The 16652-nt window shown below is 40.4% G+C and overlaps 1 protein-coding gene across 1 annotated transcript; it reads left to right on the forward strand.

Annotated features, from left to right (window-relative positions):
- Positions 1 to 12623: 12623 nt before the first annotated feature.
- them6 (thioesterase superfamily member 6) lies at positions 12624 to 16595 on the forward strand. The gene is made up of 4 exons (XM_053651948.1): positions 12624 to 12729; positions 12806 to 12878; positions 15141 to 15645; positions 16220 to 16595. Coding segments are annotated over exons 2-4 (615 nt in total). The 5' UTR covers positions 12624 to 12729; positions 12806 to 12876; the 3' UTR covers positions 16328 to 16595.
- Positions 16596 to 16652: the final 57 nt, after the last annotated feature.

The following is a 16652-nucleotide window of genomic DNA, read 5'->3' on the forward strand; positions in this document are numbered from 1 at the left end:
ACAAACGCACTTCACCTTCAGTGATCTTAACCAGGCGTATTTTTGGCGCATCCCTGTTGCTAATTAAGGCGAAGCCTGAAACAAACAGCCTGCAAGTCATCGACATCCTGACGTCTCCTTCAAGGCCAGAGGGAACTAGCAGAGTGTCTGTCCTCAGATAGGTCACGTCTGAGCGCCATTTTTTTTCTTAATCAATGAAGAAAGGTGAAGGACTGAAAATTGAGAATGGAGCTTTCTGGAGACAGCGCTCACACAAAGCCTGGGTATCCATGGTGATGTGATCCTGGCCTTTTATTGCAGCACTTTCAATTTCATTGTCATTACACATTACGAAGCTGTAAATGCCAATGGCGTAATGTGAACGCTAGGACTACAATAGTGAGTTCAGCCCTGGAGGTGTTTTTTTTTTTTTCGTGATCACAAAATGGAGCATGGATGAAAGGAAATGTCTTGGTGAAGGAAAGGTTTATCTTGTGGGTGGTGAATCGATGAGGGTGGTGAGAGTATTTCCTGTGTGCAGTGGGTTTATGAGTCAGCACCGGTGTGGAGGTTGGAGTTCTTTAGGAAATTCTTTGGGGTCTGTGAGTTTGCACACACCTTTCAGCGACGACTGCTTAACATGATTACTGTCCTCCAGCCTCGAAAGCCACGTATCCGTCACCTCCGAATCTGGTATCTTGGTTTTGTGACCAAGAACCACCAACATGGACCGGTAAGCGGCCATTTGATTGTCTGTAATAGTTTCCAACAGACCCTTTTTTAAATCTTGAAATGAATCCAATTTTAATCGAATAGCACTTTTTTATTCATTCATTTATTTATTTTTTTACAATAGACACTGTTGCAGCTTTACTGAAAACCCGGATATAGATTTACATCTCTAACGAGGAACCCAGAGGTGACCATAGCGAGAAATAATTCCCTGAAACGACATGGGTTCGAGTGTAATTCACTGTCCTTGTTTTAATATACTGTGGCTCCCTGGCATAGGACCCAGGTTCCCCGTGACCCTGAAAAGGATAAGCGCTATAGAAGCTGGATGTATGGATGGAGAATAGTAAGTGCTTGATCAAGTGCTGCCAAATAATGAGCATGGAAGCCATATTTTTAAAGCAGATTCGCAGCGATTAATGCCAGAATTACAATTAGGACTATTCCTACAGCAATATAGACCTACTGTCAATACATTAGACTCTTCATTCATATATCATTGTATTAGCAAAGGAAACAAATGCTAGTTCCTTCTTCAGTCTGCATTTCCTATCAGTGATTTTTTATTTTTTTTAGGATTAAAAGCAAGTGCTTGTGTTTAAAGCTGGTGGTCTAGACGCTAATGAAACCCTTGTCTCTGACACAAGACAAATCTGGCAAACGTCACAAGTGTGACCAACGCACAGGTGATTATATAATCTCAATACCGCACCGAATCCTCTGAACTCTCATCACGTGAATTTTGACATATCGGAGTTGTGGGATGGGCAAAGGATAGCGTTTATAACTACAGTGCAATTTGCATAAACAGTAACGTGCGAACAGCCAATCAGATTGCAACCTTCAAGATTCTTAAGCATGTCTCCAGGAAAGTGTGCAAAAGGTACGAGAGCTTCTGTATACAAAGCATCTGAGAGTCACTGTAGGATTTCTGTGATGATGCTGTGTGACTGTGTACACTGTTAAAAGCGCTATATGAAAAATACAACTGAACTGAACATTTTGAAACACATTGAAAGTCTGGGGAGAGAAGATGTCAATCGAGCATGGTCGTTAGAATATTACGTTACTGACTAGCGATTTTTCATTCAGACTTGGTTGGATGTTCAATATATCAGACTAGATTGCTACTGTTCAATATTTCACACAGTGCTCCCTGGGAATGTAGCTACACTGCGTTGCCCGAGAAAAAGCAGTGGGTGAAAAGTGGAGACTTTAGAAAGACAATCTTTCATCTTCATCTTGACTGAATCCATGCCTATTGGTTCTCATCTATCTCTGCTCTGGAGGCTTTGGGAGTTTTCCCTAGCTGGAGAATTGTTAATATTTGGGTCACATCAGCGTCTGAGCGGGAGAGAGATAGATAGAGAGAGAGAGAGAGAGAGAGCAGGCGGTGGTGATCGAAGCCTGCCATGGGGAGATGAGCTGACCCACATTTGAAGCTTTTGAACGTGGTCTCTGGATAGTTCGGGCTCTTTAGGGACAGTGTGTTGGATATGAGATGGGCTTATGCTTTTAGAAATCCATGTACATGATGTGTGTATGTAGTAGACTATGATTGATTTGTATACATGATGAGCTTGTGTACAAATCTGTGCATGTGCACAGTACATGTAAAGTGTGTGGGTGCATATACTAGTGTGTGTGTGTGTGTGTGTGTGTGTGTGTGTGTTTGATAAAAGCCTGTAAAGCCCCTGGGCTGTGCTGATCCATGTCAACCTAGATCAGTGTAATTAACATCAGATATAAATGTCAGGAGGACATGGAGGCGGTGAGACCCAACTCAGCATGATGCACACACTACATTTGGGCCCACACACACACATGCACACACCAGCACACACACACACACACACACACACACACACATACTTGTGCAAGTCACACACACACACATATATAGTCTCCTTTCTTTTTCTGCAATGCCCAAGGCATAGTGTTATCAATATCTGAGGAGACCTGGAGAGAGAATATGTGTGGGCGATTAAACAATAAAATTGTGTGTGCGTGTGTGTGTGCGTGTGTGTGTGTGTGTGTGTCTGTGTGTCTGTGTGGTAATGTGCATATCCTTTTTTCCTTATACAAAATGGTTTCAGGCATTATAATCTTTCCAGAGTAATGAAGAATTAATGACTGCAGTCTAGGCAGCGAAAGGTTGGGCATAACAAAAGGAAGACAATGTGAGCAGCAGTGGGCCTGACAGATGTTTCTCTCTTCGGTAATCTTGGTTTAGGGTGGAAAAGGAATTACAGCACGCACGCACACACACACACACACACACACACACACACACACACACACACACACACACACACATATGCAGATGAAGTAATGGATGTCACCTACTCAGTGACCTCATGAAATAGCCAAGGATTAGTGTGTGTGTGTGTGTGTGTGTGTGTGTGTGTGTGTGTATGAGTGTTCATGCATTAAAGATCATAAAGATCATATGTCAAACATATGTCAATATGTCAAAATATAAAATGTGCCTAAAATTATTGGCACCCTTAGTTAATATGAGGCTTCAAACTAAATTGAGATATATTGAGATTTATAACTGAATGTGTTGTAATCTAAATGAAATTTATATATATATATATATATATATATATATATATATATATAAGAGTTTTTAAGAGTACACTCTTAAAAATGGTTCCCCGAAGGTTCTTTGTCTGATTAGAAGCTTTTTTTTGTCAAGAGGTCAATATTTTGTTGTAGGGTTCTGTGGAGAACCTTTAATGGTTTCACCGAATGGAAAAAAAAATAAAAAAAAATCGAAGAACCCTTTAAGATGCAAGATGGCAGGGTTTTGTTTTTTTCTCCTTGAAGAACGCTTCAAAAATGATATCATAGCAAGTACAAATATCTTGAAATTCAGCTAATATTTCTCTTTATTAGTTTGTTTTGAAACATCTCTAAGATTATTATGTGTATTTTTTTTTTTATTATTTGACACATTTCAAGGTTGAAATGGTCTTATTCAAGAAGCAGACAATTCGGCTTGTTTCAAATAATTTATTTCTGAAAAGAACACCAACACAACATGACCGTTTTTTTAAGCTTATAATGAGTATGGATATTCCTTATTCCTCTGTCTGGGAATGCTCTTAAAGGGCTTTCATTTGTTATACAATAATCTCATACTGAGGAACGTTAGATCAATTTTCCTTTGTTCGAGATATCTTCACTTGCTGAGTGAAGGTTAGTGAACAGATAAACTAAATCTACAGTAAGTAAAAAATATTAAAGCACTTCAGAACAGTTCATTCATTCTTCAGGAAGAGCTTTATTTTGGACAGAGTTGTGGTGGACCTGGAGCTTATCTGAGAATGCTAGATGTGAGGTGGGAATACACACTGGATGGGGTGCTCAGGATCAAACCAGAGAACCTGAGGATGTTAGGAAGGAATGGGAATGATTAAATAATCGATGATGATGTTGATGCTGATGATGGTGATGAAACTGATGGAATTTGGGGGATGGGGTTGCTTCAAAGACACTAGTTAGACAGGCAAAGTGATAATCTACAAAGAACACTGCATGATGCTTGCTTTTGTCACTCCAGGCCAATAAGAGTGGTATGAGTATGAGTGGTCTCTAAACCTTTACACAAAATGACAATTATCTGTAATATCTTCTGAAAATGTAGTCACTGATCCTATCGACTGTTTGAACAAAGCCACGTGAAACTGAACTCTGGGAGAAAGGAAGCCTGAGGAGATTTAAATGTGACACGACCTCATCCAAGCAAATAGCCGGGACAATTCTTACAAAATGGACTTTCCAATGGATTCATTCTACAGTTAAGGTCAATCAATGAATGGCAATAATGTGTAGTAGACGGCTAGTCAGCACATACCCTAACAATTTTGTTTATCTGGTTTACCTTGACCACAGTTACTTAGTGGTTTGCATGTTTGCTGTGCATCTCCGGGGTTGTGGGTTCAAATCCCACCTCCACCCCCTCTCCGTGTACTTGGGTTTCGTCCCCCAGTCCAAAGACATGCGTTGTAGGCTGATTGGCATTTCCAAATTGTCCGTAGTGTGTACGATTGTGCCTTGTGATGGGTTTGCACCCCATCCAGGGTGTCCCCCGCATTGTGCCTCGAGTTCCCTGGGATAGTCTCCAGGTTCCCTCACAACCCTGTGTAGGATAAGTGGTATGGAAAAATGGATGATGTTTTACCTTGATTAGAGAAGCTCAGTCTTTTCTAAATGTCTTTTAGAAACAAGACTTGACCAAGAAGAATTCTGCTGAAAAAATTCTGAAATGCTGAAAAAAATTCCAGGTCCCGGCTGCCAAAACAGGCCATGCTGGGCAAACTGGAAGAGCGTCCTCGCCGGCTGGTAATAATTTTCGTCAGCTTTCTTAATTAATTATCTGATTTGATCAATAGGTGTTTGAGATTTGCAATATTCTATGAACTTGAACTGGTTTATTTCTACTAGCCTGACCAGTTCGGCCTGCCCTGTGGCAGCTGGTAGCCAGAAACAGGGAAAGCAGCGATGTCTATAGATCCTAATGTAATAAATGAGATACATTACAAACTTGTATTACAGCACATTTCCAATCATTAGGAAATTATTCGGCTCACCGACAGAACACAAACGGCACGTATTAATGTTTCCTGCATCGCTGGATACCCCAGAGTGTCCTTTCTCTGTATCACCTCTTCATCCTCCACACCAGCGCCTACAAGACTGCACAGTGTAATCGCCATGTGCTGAGGGTTAAAGAAAACACAATAGTCCTTTTTGCATTATTATCTCCTCCACAAGAACACACAGCTGCCCTGCACGAGTCTGTAAAAATTGTGTGACAGCTCCTGTAAGGCCCAGGAGAGAGCCGTGACCTTTTAGAACAAGGAACGTGGCCGCGTCAGTACATTGCATTACATTCGTCCACAGGGAGCCGGTGGAAGTGGTTAAGAAATACAAATGTCCGAGCGGTGTCTTTGATGACAAGTTATCGTCCGAGGCCAGACAGAAGAAATGTCACAGACGTCAATACATTTTGTGAAATTCAATTATAAGGCTGTCAGCAAGAACATCCCTACCCCGTTCCAGGTCTGGTCTAGGGAACATAACATAACGATTTCTTTCATTTCCTGGTTATAATGTTTTGACCTCAAGAAAAGAAAATTGTGCTGGAAAAGTACTGGCCACTTCCTCATGTCCAAGCATGCTAGTAGATTAGTATGCATGTTTGTTAGTATGCTAGTATACATGTATTCAAGTATGTTAGTAAGCAATTATGTTACTGTACTAGTAGTCTAGTACTGTATGAACGTATCTGAGAACGATAGTAGCCAAGTATGGTAGTATGCTAGTAAGTGTAGTACTATGCAACCTCCGCACACACAGGGCAGCGGCGGGACTCAAACCCCCAACCCACTAAGCCACCATGCGCCCATTATTTATTTATTTATTTATCTATTCATTTATTTATTATTATTGTTGTTGGTGGTGTTGTTGTTATTATTATTATTATTATTATTATTATTATTATTTATTAAATTTTTTAAAACACATTTTACTATTGAGAAACCACCTTGTGATCCTTGTGATTTTTTTTTTTTTTTAAAACAGTGCCCATGAGTAATATGGTGTTTTTTATGTGATGCTTTAGACTTTTTCATCTAAAAGCCCAGTGAACCTTGTTACCAGCAATGGACTCTCAAGTCCAGGGCGAAAAATAAAATCCACCTGCTGCTTCTGAGATGGGAAAATTGGGTAATCGCTGAGTAATAGCTAAATTGAGGAACATGAGGGCTATAATTGAAGTTTTCCCCAGAACTGCACAGGAAATGGCTCGTCGACTACAGAATTAAGATTACACAGCGGCTACTTGAGTCTCCTGACGTAAATCCTGTGGAAAACCTGAAAGCTCAAGCATGGACAATGGCCTCTGTAGCACCTTCTTAAATTCTTGATTCTTTTCCACCTCATCAAACGTTATGGGAAATTCCGAGCAAAATTCTCATTTCAAAAAAAGATTTGTTTTTGCAGAATGTATTCGGTTGTAATCATAATTTGTGTGCATATTTATGAATCATTCTAGAGGCGAGTGCAAACACACCGCCCACAAAACGATATCCATCAACACGGCTCTGGAACGCTGGATCTCCTTATTGCTTTCCAATCTGCGATTTCTCACTTCGCTTCATTGCTATTTCAGAGGCACATTGCGCCACAATCGATGCGTCCCCATTAACGTGACGAACGGCGGCTTTTCAAAAGCTCTTCAGTCTGGGGTTGTTTAAGTGGCAGACAGTCAAAGCCGAAGTGTGACGAGCTCCTCCGAAAGAAACATCAGCGCGATGAATATGAGCTTTATCTATTCCTGAAATGACGTTTGCCAGACTTGATATTTGAAGGGGTTTTAATTCAGCCGTGACCAGAACATTGGAATCAAAAGCCGTGATTACTTAGTAGTTAGCAGTGCAAATAGAAATCATACGCTGCAGGATTTACAGTTAGTGACACGGTATGCATGTGAAATTTTTGCCTTTTTGTTGTCCAAAGGCTTCGTGTTTTATAGAACGTATTAATACGTAAAAATAGTTTCACAATTCTATTCCTGTTCATCATTTCTGTGAGATGTTTTAAGAACATTACTATATGACTACTGTATACTACATCATATATGATATTGCGTAAGGAGTAAAACACTTGACTCCCCGTTCTGCAGGGGTTTCCTCCGGGTGTTCCGGTTTCTTCCTCCAGTCCAAAGACATGCATGGTAGGCTGATTGGCGGGTCTAAAGTGTCCGTAGTGTATGAATGGGTGTGCGAATGTGTATGTGATTGTGCCCTACGATGGATTGGCACCCTGTCCGCGGTATACCCCACCTTGTGCCCAATGCTTCCTGGGATTATCTCCAGGTTCCCCGTGACCCTGAAAAGGAGTAAGCGGTAGAAGATGGATGGATGGATGGATGGATGGATAAAACACTTGAGGATTTGCTGTTATAGGAAAATAATCAACAACTGGGTGGCATGATGAGGAATAACACTAACTGTTATTACAGCAAAGTTTCTAGAAAAGCACACCCCAATATGTTTTATTCCTCTTTTACCATACAACACTTTGCCAATGATTATAATTTTGTATTAATTAAAGTATATATAAGTACCTTAAACCTGTATGCACATAATAATTGCACAAATTTGTTATTTATTTACATTAATATTAAATGTCTTGACAAAGTTTTAATAATATAGCTCTCTAAATTAGTTTTATTTGAACATATTGGGTAGCATCTTTGCCTCGCACCTCCAGGGTCGGGGTTCGAATTCCGCCTCCGCCCTGTGTGTGTGAACTTTGGATGTTCACCTCGTGCTTCAGGGGTTTCCTCCAAGTACTCCGGTTTCCTCTCCGCAGTCCAAAGGCGTGTGCTGTAGGCTGAATGGCGTTTCCAAATTGTCCGTTGTGTGTGAGTGTGTGTGCGATGGGTTGGCACCCTGCCCAGGGTGTCCGCCACCTTGTGCTCCGAGTTCCTCGGGATAGGCTCCAGGCTCCCCCGTGACCCTGTGTAGGATAAGCGGTATGGAAAAGGGATGAATGGATACGTGTTACTATATTTAATATTCAAAAATGATCAATTCCAATATAGTCTACAAACACTCACCTTAATCTGAAGAGTTAGTGCAGCTAAATATCATCTACCAAAAAGAGCAGCCATGTGTATGTAGTGCAGCTACTAAGCAATAGCTATAATAGATGTACCATAAATAATAGATAATATAGAGGCGAAGGCTGTACTTTTCTAGGTGTGTGAAATCTGTGTTAAAATAGGGAAACACACCACAATGTACAATGCAAGGGAAGTAAAGGGACATGACTGGGGAAGACTGCACTATGACAAGGTCAAAATTATATTCCGTCTCCCCTAATGCATCAATCATAGTGACGTTCTGTATGTCTTAGAGGATGATGCTTGGCTTGTCCAATTATTTTTCCCAGCATATAAAGGCAGCACCCTGATAACCTCAAGGTCGTACTGTTTCAAGAGAGATCATAGAATATCATGCGGTGTTTTGCAGTTCTTACAGTACAGTACATAGTGATGGATAAAGGTGAAAAGGATGTATACATTTGCCTTTCTTTCTGATCCAGGATTTTTTTTTACTTAACTGCAGTATGTCTTATACATCTACAGTACTGTGCAAAAGTTTTAGGCACATGCAAAGAAATGCTGTAGAGCAAAGATGCCTTCAAAAATAATTAAATTAAATGTTTCTACGTTTAAAAAAAAACACGTCAAGAGCAGTAAACGGTAATAAATGAAACAAAGTCAATATTAGGTTTGACAAAAAAATTTTAAGAAATATAAACAAAATAGTAGTCTCCGGTACAATGTGGGCAGATTTATAAGGAAATGAGCTGTAAGTTTTATTGAGCATCTTGCAGAACAAGCCACGGTTCTTCTGGAGACTTTGACTGTCGCACTCGCTTCTTATTTTTGTAGCAAAATCCATATCTATAACAAATCTATAATCTATAACAAAGCTTGTACTAAAAAAATATAGGGTGCCTAAAACTTTTGCACAGTACTGTATATATATTCACATTTAGCTACACTTAATGTGGACATCTTTATCTATTGTGTAGGTCTACTATCTACAAGACAAATATAGCTCTTTCTATAGTCCATACAGGATTTCTCTGAGTTTTTTGTGACTGTTACGGCCAAAATTGTTTGACTTGTTCTCAAAATTTGTGATTTGTGATTTTTTTGCGGAAAACTACTTGGCGAGTTGGCGAAATTGCTTTGCACTGCCTTTAACAGTGCTTTTTGTTGGTGATTGAGACCTTTTAGCTGTACTCATGTTCATGTGAATCGAAGACGGCTTTGGCTGAATGCGCGTTGTGATGACGTCACATGGCAAGTTGTGATGCCATCTGCGCTCACAAAATCGCAAGATCCTGGAGGGACTGTATGTATATAAACGTCATGTATCGCATATACATCATCATCCACTTTATTAGGAGCACAAATTGTCCAATCTGCCAATCAAGTGGCAGCAGCACCATGCATAAAATCATGCAGACAGCAGTCAAGAGCTTCACTTAATGTTCACATCAAACTTTAGAATGGGGGTGGGGGGTGGGGGGGGGGATCTCGGTGATCTCAATGCCTTTGACTATGGCATAGTTATTGGTACCAAATGAGCTGATTCGAGTTTCACACACAATAGTCATTCATCTTTTGGATGAGACGTTAAAGCGAGGTCCTGACTCTCTGTGGTCATTAAAAATCCAAGGACACTTCTCGTAAAGAGATACAAGAGATACGTATAATCCTGGTGTCCTGACGAAATTCTCGAATTGGCCCTTATCTATCATGGCCCCCTAATAATCTCCATCCCTGAATTGGCTACATCACTCTCCTCTCCTCTCCACCAGTAGCTGGTGTGTGATGGGTGTTCTGGTGCACTATGGCTGCCGTCGCATCATCCAGGTGGATGCTACACACTGGTGGTGGTTTGAGGAGATTCCCCCCATACTATGTAAACCACTTTGAGTGCCTAGAAAAGTGCTATATAAATCTAAGTGATTATTATTATTATTTACTATAGTTTACACAGAATGGTGCGAAAAACAGAAAGCATCCTTTGAGTGGCAGCTCTGCAGGCGCAAATGTCTTGTTGATGACAGAGGTCAGAGCAAGACAGGTTCAAGTAGACAGGAAGCCTATGGTAAATCAAATAACAACGCTTTGCAACTGTGCTGAGCAGAAAAGCACTGCAGATTGCACAAAACATGAAACTGCATTGAGCATTGGGCTCCTGTCAGCCAAGAACAGGAATCTGAGACTACAGTGAGCACAGGCTCACCGAAACTGTATGTTGTATTATGTATTTGTTAACATTTGTCTTACTTACTGAAAGAAATGGGTTTCAACTACATCAGGGATTTCCTAAATGTCCTAGACCTATATGTGTTTGAACTAAATAATCAACAATATACAGTGCTGTGAAAATGTACTTTTCAAAAAGTATCTATAGGTGAATGTGCTCTCTTCAAGTTCAAGAAACTCAAGTGCAACAGGATTATACAGCAAGACAATGATCCAGAGCATAGGAGTAAGTCCTAGTCCTAGAAGTAAGTGAAAGACTGATCTCCAGTTATCGGAAGCGTTTGGTTGCAGTTATTGCTGCTACAGGTGGTACAACCAGATTTTAAGTTTAAGAGGGCAATTCGTTTTTCAAATGGGTGATAGGTGTTCGATAACTTTTTTTTTTTTTGCATCAATAAAATAATAATAAAAACTGTATTTTGTGTTTACTCGGGTTGCCTTTGTTTTATCTTAGATTTTGTTTTAATCTCTGAAACAATTTAGTATGTGATATACACAAAAACAAGAGAAATCAAGATGGGGCAAATACTTTTTCACATCACTATAAATGAATATATTTTATAGGCTATTTAGAATAATCACTTTTTTTTGCCAAAGTAGAACAGTAGAACTTTAATATACAGATATTTGGGCTTCTACCAATAGGTAATTAGATCATTCATCCGTGTCCTGGCCTCATTGCTTTTTATAATGATTTACACTTAATGAGGTGGTTTCTATGACCCCCATTTTTCCTACAAAAGCACATAGGTCTAAAAGACCACATTTATGAAGATGTTCAACAAGTTTCCACTTGAATGAGCAACAAATAAGGCTAGGAATGGATGTCAAAAAAGTCAAATCTACATTTAAAAGATTTGGCAGTCGAGCGTCAACTCTTTGAAATCGATTCCACATTGTGACACTGATTAAGTTCATGTTCTTGCACAGAGGAGACAGTATATGGCTATGGTTCTCGAAATGGGACCAGGGACCCTCAGGAGTCCTTGAAGCAAGAATATGAGTTGTGTCAAGTTGTGAAATTGATTCCAAAGATATGAAGTTGAATTTCGAGTCCTAAATTCTGAACTAAAGATTTGACTCTTTTAAATTTGACTCATTTGGACTATGGCTGTCGTTCTTACAGTGCAGTGTGAGGAGTCAACAGTTTTTGTTATTTAAAGGGAGCCCCGACTATAAAGACTTGTATGGTTTATTAGATTAACGCTGACATCTGCTATATACATCCGCTATACAAAAACACTCTAGATGTCAGTTTAAAAAAAACAACAACCTTGCACTCGTAGGCCGGCATTGCTGTTTACGTCACAATGCATTCTGGGTAGTGACGTCAAATGGTTGTAACGGTCTTGATTCTCCAGCGACCCTATATATAGGCAATATAAACGTCTTCAGCCTTTTCAATTTGTACCCGAGCGTAACATAAGCGAGGAGGCTAATATAGAAGACATTACTCAAAATGTACATCAAAATGAAAATGATCAGAGAGGTAACTGGGGCAAAATCCATGGTGTCTGTGTAGCGACTGCATGTCTATGCCAACCGAGAGCGTTTCTTGTTCAAGGTAAGCACATGGATTAAACTATATATTTATGATTAAACATATTCTAATATCAATAATTTGAGAGATCATCAGCCATCTCGCGGTCGTATACTTTATCCTGTTAAAATTCCCACGGCCCACCAGCGCGCTATCGCCATGTTATGCGCAAATCTATGCTATCTGCACACCTCTATGTGAACTAAGGTACTCATATAGTTGGAAAGCGAAGATTCTTGTGATTCGATTGATAGAAACCGTTTTGAGATACAATCACAACAAACCCCACAACAGGAGGTTATTTTTTTCTTCTTCTTTTTTAAGGAATTGAGAAGAGAGAGAAGAATCGATTCTTGGAATCGACTCAATTGGAATCAGAATCGGATTCGAACAGCCGGAGAAGCCATGATACTCAGGATACTGGAACATGCAGGTCACGTGTTAACCACGCCCACACGTACTTTTAACCAATCAGGTTTGTAGATCATTTTGGTTCAGGAACGCCCTGAAGAGTCACTAGCTAAATTTCTTCGCTTAGTTAAAAAGTTTAACTCTGAACGAGTCAGGAATGACAGTTTAGCTGTCGAATCCTAAACTAGTATCTACAGATAGTGTATATATCGTGCACTTTTTAGGGTGTGTAAAAAATATATATATATATTCCTTACTTATGTAATGTGTTTTTATAGGGAGCAAGCAGCATTTGTGATTGGACCGCTGGCTGTCGAGGCAGTGAGCAAGACAAAGCGTGTTTCTGGCAATGTAAGTTCTGTTTTCAAGGAAGGAAATGTTCTTATTTGGGGTTTTTTATTGCTTTTATAAATCCTGTAGGAGATTCGGAAAAAAAATATAGGCTACAAATCAAAGGTTTCTGAGCAAAGTTTGAGCTCATTTGCGCTCGCGTGCGCTTTATGAGGCTGTCGAATTGAGCGCGCGACTCTCACAAACTTATTATCGCCTCAGTTTCTGAGGGTTTTTCTCCATAATAAAAGCCACAGGTTAGAAATATAGATTGGAGTGCAGGCTCAGGTATTACTGGAAATTGGAGTGATCGTGCTTTATGGTCAATATTCAGACTGAGACGTGCTTCTGACCCCTTTCAGTTTGTAAGGCCTGTGGCCATATATAATAATAACAATAATAATAATAATAACAACCATATCTGCAGAAGTGTCCTGCCATTATCTTTTTTCCTCCCCTTTATGCATATTTTTCTTCTCAGTCTATTCAGGAGGAAAAGTAAAAGCACACAGACATTTAGCACTAGTGCCCAGTTTAAGAGGGCATTTAAGAGAGGAAATTACTTTCCTGACTAGTGGAAATCAATAGATGAGGGAATATAATGGCGTAAAATGTCACAGGTGGTTTTATTTTCAAACTTGTGCAGTTGAGGTGTGGCCAGAAACTGACGAAGTGCTTTCGTTTCCAAAAAAAAATAAAATCACGTCTGGACCTTATGTTTAAAATCAGAAGTGGGGTTTTATAGCTGGGTCTCGTATTCCTGTAGACGCAAATGATGAGCGATTATAGGATAGAGATATATAAATTATTCTTATTATAATTGGACACTTTGGGAGGGGAGGAGGTTTTTCAGTGAGTCATCCTGTACTCCTCCAATTCGCATCCAATCAGATGTGCTGTAGAACACATTTGTCCCGCCCCATAACCAAACTAAATGAGCGGGACAAATGGCTCTACACTAGCATCAAGTCGTTTCTTGTGTGGTATTCATTTCTCAAACCACCTCTTGTGTGGTGGAATGATGGTTGGAGTTTGTGTGTGTGTGTGTGTGTGTGTGTGTGTGTGTTCCCTTTCCTAAAATCATGATATTGGCTTATACATGTGCAGTTGTTGCATTCTGAACTGTGATGATCAGTGCACTGTGTTATTTAATATACAGCTATTTTAGACATCTCAAACAAAGGTTTATTTGCTTGTCTCAGAGAGAGAGAGAAAGCTAGTTTCTTGTTAGTTTTATTTTACTGCCTTGTCTTTAACATCAGCCTTTTTTCACCTCCACACAGAGTAAACACTCACACTGCCACATGGAGAGAAAAAAAAAAAAACTGCTGTGGGCCGGTAACAAATGAGTCACTGCACGGTACCAATCCGAGACGTGGTGGAACAAATCTCGTTCCACATATAAATTTTGAGTAGGCCCCGTTTTTTCAGACGGCTCATTCCGACTGAACTCGTCTGTCCTGTGTTTCTCGCATCCTCCTCCACTCTTGTGCAAATGAGCGGCGAGCATTGTGGTATGCTTGCTGGACTCATTTAACCTTACAAGTCACATGTTAAAAATGATTGATTGGTGAAAGGAACAGCATTTTTGTCAGCTGTGTTTCTGCGAATGTAGGCCCGTGATTCTGCTTTAAACCTGAGTGGGTGGTTAAGAGTCACTCATTCGAATTGGTGCACAGGTGGCTTAATAACATTACGCTACAGCTGCACCAATTTGAAACGACATTAATCGGGGGGTGGGGGATTTGGGAGGCAATCGATATGGGTATCTTTGTATCAGTGATGTCGCACACATGCACACCATTTTCTCTCCCTGGTGTTCATTTATTTAGAAACATTACCAAGTAGATTTCCTGTAGCATCTTCCTCCTGCTCCTACTCTTAGCCATTTCCTTCTCAGTGAAGGAGGCGTGGCCTCTGTGTGTCTGTCCCGTTGAAGGAGGCGTGGCCTGTGTGTGTCTGTCCCGTTGAAGGAGGCGTGGTCTACCACTACTCAAAGTTCTTTACACATTATAATCCACCACATTGTTGTGTATCGAAACAGTATATATTAAACCCTTGATGTATAAATATATAATTACATCACATCATTGACATTTTTGGAGAAGCAGAAGCCTTGACAAAATGCTTTTTTTTTTTTTTTCAGAAAGAGTTCAACTACAAACTGTTCCTCTAATTAATTGTTAAATCATTAAATGGATTCATTCTAATTGTAGCTGTTGATGAAGCACTTTTTTTCAAGGGTATTTCTTCATTGTTGTTTCGCTTGTCTCTTTGCTGTAGGGGGGACCTGTTGTTGTGGGTGTTGGCCGTCTTGCTGGTACTCTTCTGCTTCTTCGATGTATGGTACTACCTTCGCGTGGTGGCTGTTTTACTCCGAGCCTGGTTCCTCTCTCCGGTGTTTGACGTCACAGCAGAGCAGGCTGTCGGAGGCCACGTCCTCCTCAACGATATTGACATGTGTCACATGAACAATGCACGCTACCTGCGCGAGTGCGACTTCGCCCGCATTTCCCTGTGCGCCCGCAACGGTGTGTTGAAAGCCACAAGGGACCTGGGGGCGGCCATGGTGGCGGGTGCGATTACCGTGCGCTACAGGAGGCCCTTGTGTGTGGGGGAAAAGTTCGAGCTGCGCACTCGTATCGTCACATGGGACGAGAAAGCGTTCTATATTGAGCAGCGCTTCGTGTCCAGTAAGGATGGAATGGTGGCAGCCGTCTTGTTCTGCAAACTAAACGTGATGCGTGGCAGCCCAGATAAAATCCTCCAACACCTGTGCAAGAGAAAGGTGGGTAATGGGCTAAAGTGGATGAAATGGAACGATACTACAAAAGCAACAGTATGCCTAATTTGGACACTAGCAAGTAGACAGTATATTGATGGCACAGCATACTTTTTATTTGCTTATAGTAACATCATAGCAGCTACAAACAGTCATTCGCCTGCCATTTTTTTTTCCTCTTGAAGTTAATAAGACAAAACATGCAGTTCACATCCATACTGCGAAGCTGGAAAGCGCTCTGTCCTGAAAACCTGATTTAAAACTTAGTTACAGCTGTGTTTCTGACTGTTACATATTGCTGACGCTGGAGACTCCTCCCAAAAATGTTAAAGAAACCTCCGTATGTCAGTGTAAATCTGCAGTGTTTTTAAGCAATATTTTCCCCTTTATCCTCATTATAAGCTCTCAAATAGTATTTATGTGCAAACGTATAGAAACAAGGTTCAGATACTGGAGCTATGAGCCTCACATGCCTACAACTCCACATTCTAGGAATGTCTTGTTGCGGTATTGCAAAACTAAAGAAACTTCAGACACCAAACTATGATTTGCCGATCACAGCTTCTGACTTATTCAACAGGTTGAAGTTCCCGAGTTTCCTGAAGAGCTGCAGCATTGGGTCAGTTTCATAACGGCAAGCAGCCAAGCTCTGAAGGCCGAGAGTGGACTGGAGAAGAAAAGCGAATGAGCATTAACATGAGCCTGAGATCTTTGAGATGCTGTACAATGATGTACATGTTTACCTGCTGAACATTCTGATAAACACCAGCTCGAACGCGATTCAGTGAATCATTTATGTATGAATCAGTCGAATCGCACTGTTGGAACATCAGTGATGGTTTTGTGCCATACCACTGATTAACTTTGTGTTGATTTCAGATTAATGCAGGTGGTTAATTGCCTTACTTTTCTGGTGTGTAAATTATTTCTGGGTTAAAATAAAAATTTAGAAACGGTTTCAGTGTCATTGTAACTTTAGAATCCTGTTGGGAGGGACGCGAATACAAGGGATG

This window comes from Ictalurus furcatus, chromosome 20 (assembly GCF_023375685.1).
Source record: "Ictalurus furcatus strain D&B chromosome 20, Billie_1.0, whole genome shotgun sequence".
NCBI lineage: Eukaryota > Metazoa > Chordata > Actinopteri > Siluriformes > Ictaluridae > Ictalurus > Ictalurus furcatus.